The sequence below is a fragment of the Festucalex cinctus genome, chromosome 13 (genome assembly GCF_051991245.1).
Source record: "Festucalex cinctus isolate MCC-2025b chromosome 13, RoL_Fcin_1.0, whole genome shotgun sequence".
In the NCBI taxonomy this organism is placed as follows: domain Eukaryota; kingdom Metazoa; phylum Chordata; class Actinopteri; order Syngnathiformes; family Syngnathidae; genus Festucalex; species Festucalex cinctus.
The window spans coordinates 15,686,155-15,692,154 of record NC_135423.1 but is presented as its reverse complement, the minus strand read 5'-3'; the positions used below and the strand labels follow the sequence as shown (position 1 = coordinate 15,692,154).

General features: G+C 38.6%; 1 protein-coding gene across 5 annotated transcripts in view; it reads right to left on the bottom strand.

Annotated features, from left to right (window-relative positions):
• Window positions 1-2,465: 2,465 nt before the first annotated feature.
• LOC144032943 (cilia- and flagella-associated protein 337-like) overlaps window positions 2,466-6,000 on the bottom strand; it is a 40,869-nt gene continuing 37,334 nt past the window's right edge. For 2 of the 5 annotated variants that reach the window (XM_077540512.1, XM_077540513.1), the window contains exon 18: window positions 2,466-3,435. In XM_077540512.1, the coding sequence (XP_077396638.1) occupies window positions 2,977-3,435 (459 nt within the window). In that variant the 3' untranslated portion in view covers window positions 2,466-2,976. Of the gene's footprint in view, window positions 3,436-3,691; window positions 3,782-6,000 lie in introns of those variants that run through there. The other 3 variants (XM_077540515.1, XM_077540516.1, XM_077540514.1) reach the window with 3 other exon arrangements.

Sequence of the window (6,000 nt, the reverse complement as noted above, 5' to 3'; positions counted from 1 at the left end):
AGGACATGCAAGCTGCTGTGAAATGTCAAGGCTATTTATGTCATTAGGAGGCAACGGCGACGATTTGGTAATGAATGTCATCTGCTGAGTTTAACCTCATTTGGCTGCTTTATGCTACATGTGACCCCACACTTCATTACAAACAGCTGGTCAAATAGCACTTGGCCAATAACTAGTACTTAGTATGTAAGTCTCGCATATTTCTCACTACAACTCAAGGAGATCTCAGTTCAAGTGAAGGAGGCCCGTTTGTAATGTTTTTGTTTGTTGGCGAACTGTGACATTTTTGTAATAAAACTTCATAAAGGAAGCATTGCTTTAGGCAGATGAAACCACTTGTATCCGCCGTGTTGTCGTCAATCACGGGATTAATAGCGAGCAAACATGTTCAAGTGGACACTCTTGTAATCCGTAACCTGATCTGACCTGCATGTTTTTAGACTGTATGGAGGAAACAAAAGCATGTGGAGGAATACACAGAGACAATTACGGAGTGTAGGAGGCTCAGACCACAAATCTTCCAGCAAGTGCAACAACATCACGCTTTCCATTGAATAATGCTTGATTTTTTTTTTTCTTTTTTGATTTTTTAGATTGCTACAACCTGAAGTTATTGCATAAAATTTAATGTAAATTAACTTTGTGGGGGAAATTATATATATATATATATATATATATATATATATATATATATATATATATATATATATATATATATATATATATATATATATATATATATATATATATATATATTAAGAAAAGAAAAAAAAAGGAAGAAGGTACACTGTCGTCTGGCGTATTTATGTAATTTTGCCCCCTCTCAAACACAACAAAACTCAATATTGTTGGAAAGGTACTGTACACATAAGATAACTTTGAGTGTATAGTTCAAAGTTCAATGTGGGCGTGTCAATGTCCATTGGAAAACTGTTATTGTTGCTTAATCATTCAATTGCATTTGTTTACAAAAGTTTTCTCTTGAGGTTAAGATGACAGTTTGTAGGTACTTATCCAATCCAAAGATGACACAAACCCGAAAAAGCAACTGACGAGAAATGATAGTACAACGTCACATTGGCGTTACTTCCTAGGTACAGGTACTGTTATTGGTCTGGAAAAAGTAGTATTGAATGTACGTAATTATTAGTAATAGTAGTGGTAGCAAGAGCAGTAGTAGTAGTAATAGTGTATAGTAGTAATAGTAGTATACAGTAAATTAATTGTTCTAGTAACAATAGTGGAAATAGTAGTAGCAGTAGAAATCACAATAGGCTATGACAAACTAAAGAAAGACCCAATCATGTTCAAGTCCCACAGAAATTATACCAGCACAACCTAATTGCCAGTCAACAATGAGCCTCATTGCCTCTATATAGGCAGAATTTTTTTTTTTTTAAATTTGGCTGCATGCTAGATTTGATTAGAATACATTTCAATGGATTAAAAAAAAAAAAAAAAAAAAAGATGAAAAAAAAAAACATACACCCTTGTTCAGATGCCAGCTTTTAATGATATAAGAAATTAGACCAAGACTTTTCCAACATCAATAACCTTTATAATTCTATTTATTATTATTTCTCTGGAGAGGGGAAGTAAAAATAAACAACTGAACCAAACAAAATCGCCTTAACGCATGTGAAAATGTGTTATGATCTCATGAAACCAAGGTTGAGCTTTGTGGCCATAATTCCAAAAACTGTTTGGTGCAAATACAACACTGCTTATCACCATAAGAACACCATGCATACTGTACAGTGTAGCATGGTGCTGGGAGTGTCATAATTTAGGCTTGTTTTTCTCAGTTATTTTTCTTGGTGCTCTTATTGAAAAAAATTGCTGATGTGGTCTTGATCTGGTTCAGCCCACGGTCCAATTTCTTTTGCTGTTTTAACATGTTTTTGCAATAAAACATTTCTTATCGTAGCAACAAACGAATGCCTGGAATCAGCCAAGTGATTCTTTGTTCAATTCTAAAATAATGCTAATAGATGTTTCTAAATTAACTCCCGCTGTGTTGTGCCTCATCAAAAGGCAGCTTCTTTCTTTTGAAAATAATGACATTCCATCTCACGGAAATACTGAAGAAGAAGAAGAAAAAAAAAAAAGTCATGAAGATGTTCTTGCTGGAAAGAAAAACATGGGAGCTACTCTAGACGAGAAGTTTAAAAAAATAAATAAATAAATAAAAAATAAAAAAATAATAAAAAAATAAGATCAATTATATCTCTTTATTAGCCACAAGCAAGAAAACTTCAGTCTTGAGGTCACAAATACAGTGTGGCTGATTCTACTAAAAGGTTTTCATTTGGTGTGACTTTGCAAAGACCCTGCATATTTGTGATTTACTGGTAGGCCTATTCTTATGGTCTGGAATTATTAGTAAGTTTTCGCTGTTGAATAAAAAAAATAATACAAGTAACTCCAGAAATCATTATTCCCCCCCCCCCCCCCCCCCTTTAATTTTATTAACTCTAAATTGAGGCAATCAAAAGACAAACAACGGCAATCAACTTGCTGCACATATGTTTCAAGATAAACTGCTGGCATTGGGATACATTAAGCAGCATGTTCTAATGATGGGGAATATGCAAGACAAACTCATAAAGTGGCTGTCAAAACATCCATTTTCAGCAGTTTCATTTTATGAGAATCATTATCAAATTTCAGAGAACACAACATTAAAAAAAAAAAAAAGAAATCTGCCAAAATTGCCTTTGGCTAAATGAAATAGTGTTCTAAAATGTCTCAGTTAGCAAATGTCATGGGAAAACATTTAAAAAGTTCAGATTACGACTACATGTATGATGATAATATTGAATCGTGATTTTATATTTAATCAAAAGGATGGCCAATGAAGAGCCCTTTGGGTTGCATGTCCACACATTTCCTTAACATCAGTGGTGGGGATTGACAGAAACACTGAGCAGACTGCAAGGAAATCAAACCAGAACAGGAAAAGTGCAATGAGAGGAACTACGTGATAAGATGCAAGTAGACCGGAAAAGAAAGGGCAATTAAATGTGACGGACGATATGAAGGTGTCATGATCTGAGGGGAAGCCAGCCACTTGGTCGTCATTGAGAAAAAGAGACGGACATGTAATAAGAGCGCTGGTCTGGTTCTGGGTGAAGGGGGATCAATGAGCTGGATGAAAAAGGCCAAGTGAGAAATGAAGGTCCTGAGTGTGGGTGAAAGAGGGGCAGGACAGGAGGATGGATGAGTGCAAGAAGCGAACGAGGGAAAGAAGGAGCAGCAGCAAAGACACGTGAGCCGCTCTTCATCTTGTGTAGTATCTTGAGCGGGCGCCCTGCGTGACCTGCGCAGACATGTGGGGTGAAGACGTACATCCGTCAAAGCTGTTTTGATTGTTACCGTGGCTGATGAGAAGCTTGTGCTAGACGGTGATTGCACAGATGACAGACAAGCAAGCACCTGCAAAAAACACAATAGACAGAATGACATGCCTGATGGCATCACAAAGCGCATAATGAGATGCTGCATGTAATCCTGCATGTTGTTAAGGTGTTCTGATTGTGAAGAGGACCAAAGTGCAGATACAAGAGAATGAGGTTATGATGCAGAGACATTTATTGGTACACGGTGGTGGATATGTCTTGGGCTGGAGGAAAATGCTTATGGTCAGAAGGGTTGAAGGATGTGAACGCAAACGTTCCTAATGAACAAACTTGGGGTCCAAGATTGGTTTGAGAACAGGTGGCTGCTGATTATTTGGGTGAGATGCAACTGCTGGCTGGCTCCAAAATGCATGTGTCCAAACCTACAATTACACATATGCACACATACATTTTATGTTCCAAGTGGAATTACATGATAAACCCTAATATGATCAACATTATTACTCTTCAAAATGCACACATATTTATGTGTACAGGTGGTCAGGTGTGAAGTGAAATAATTTAAGGGATGACAAGTTGACAACAACAAAAAATTAACTATTTAATTTATTTATTTAGTCCTGCTCCGTTTACAACTTTGTAGGTAGATGGCCATTTTTACATGTCACTGTCGAGTTATAATAAAAATGCTATAAAAATAAAAAAATAAAAATATGGAACCATCACAGAAACATGGAAACATCATCATCCCTCATTCAAACCTATGGTTGGGTTTCCCGAGGATCCAATTCCCCATTCAAAACAATTGTTGGGCTACCAGGGGCCAAAATCCCCCTTCAAATGTATGTCTTGGATCGCAGGGGTCCAAATCCCCATTTATTTTAATGGCCAGGCTACCAGGGGCAAGATACCCCATTCATTTCAATATCATGGATAGAGTACCAGGGGCAAAAAGTGTGCAGTGCCACCTGCAGCCATTTGGGGCGCAGTAGAAGAAGCTTGACATGCTCCAATCTCTTAATTGGTGGAAGGAAAAAAAAAAAAACTTCAAATATTAATGGACTTGGAATAAAAGCAGGGCGGCACGGTGTGTGACTGGTTAGCACGTCCGCCTCCCAGTTCTTAGGACTCGGGTTCGAGTCCAGGCTCAGGCCTTCCTGGGTGGAGTTTGCATGTTCTCCCCGTGCTTGCGTGGGTCTTCTCCAGGTACTCTGGTCTCCTCCCACATTCCAAAGACATGCCTGGCAAGTTAATTGGGTGCTCAGAATTGTCCTTTAAGTGTACTTGTGCGTGTGGATGGTTGTCCGTCTCTGTGTGCCCTGCGATTGGCTGGCAACCAGTCCAGGGTGTACCCCGCCTACTGCCCAGAGCCAGCTGAGATAGGTTCCAGCGAGCCTTGTGAGGAATAAGCGATCAAGAAAATGGATGGATGGATGGAATGATGGATGGATGGATGGAATACAAGCAAAAACCACAAGCAGTGAAGCTACAAGTCATGAAGAGAAAAGGGGGCGGGGCATGGATGGCAGTATAAAACAGAACACACATACAAAAAAAAACCCATACAAGTAGGCAATAAAGCATACTATGTGTTGGAATCCAGGTCCAACATGACATTTAATAACAGATGGAAGAGGTGAAATTGTTTAATTGCACTCCCATATTATTCTGCCAAGCACTATGGAGACAAATAGCGGCACAAACATAATTTGGAGTCAACAATAATATTGCTAATGTTTGTTAAAGAATTTGCGTGAGAGAAGAGGAAATATAACATGCACACATACACGCAGTCGCACACACAGTAGTCTGTCAGTAATGTGCACTTCTCTACTGCCATCTAGAGCTTTTGAGTGACATTTAGTGGGAGCAGGATTGGACATCACGGTCATGACGTGCGCCACAGGACCAGTTGCTTTTGCTACGCTTTTACCATGATTCCCTTCACATACAGATGGGTTGGAAGGATACTTTGTGTGTGTGGCGGTGTAGATGCTGTTCTCCATGGTCAGACCATTCTGAAAATGTGATGTGCCCCATATATCACAAATGACATGTAATTTGTCACTTGCCCGTTTGTCATGGCCATATTTACGTGTCAACAAATCTAAAGTGACACAGGGAAGTGGTTATGTGTTGGCATTTTGAAAAACGACTTATATGTGGCCATGGGGAAGCATGACATTTTATTTTATTTTTTGCAATTTCATGTTTACATGGAAGTGACTCTTCTGTGTTTGTGTGTGTCAGTGAGCTCTTAATCTGCCACACGCCAGCAATGGCAACGTTGTACAACATTACAAGTGTCTAATCTGACAGTGTATATGTGTCTGCCATTTTTGTGTTGATAATATACAACCGTGTTGTTTGCCTCACTGCTATGACGAAAGCTGGAAAAAGTGGCTTTTATAAACATATACTATTTTGCAAAGATGGCAAAGTACAAATCACACAATGGAGGATATTCATGAAGAATGCGTACAAAAAAATAAATAGAAAGCCTCGCAGGCATTGCACACAAAGCACATCCTGGTCAGATGCAAGATAATACCTGGCTATTATTCTTTACAATGGGCAATTTTATCAGTGAATAAGCTTATTTGCTTTTGTGCCAACAACTAGATGGGAAGATATTGCTGGT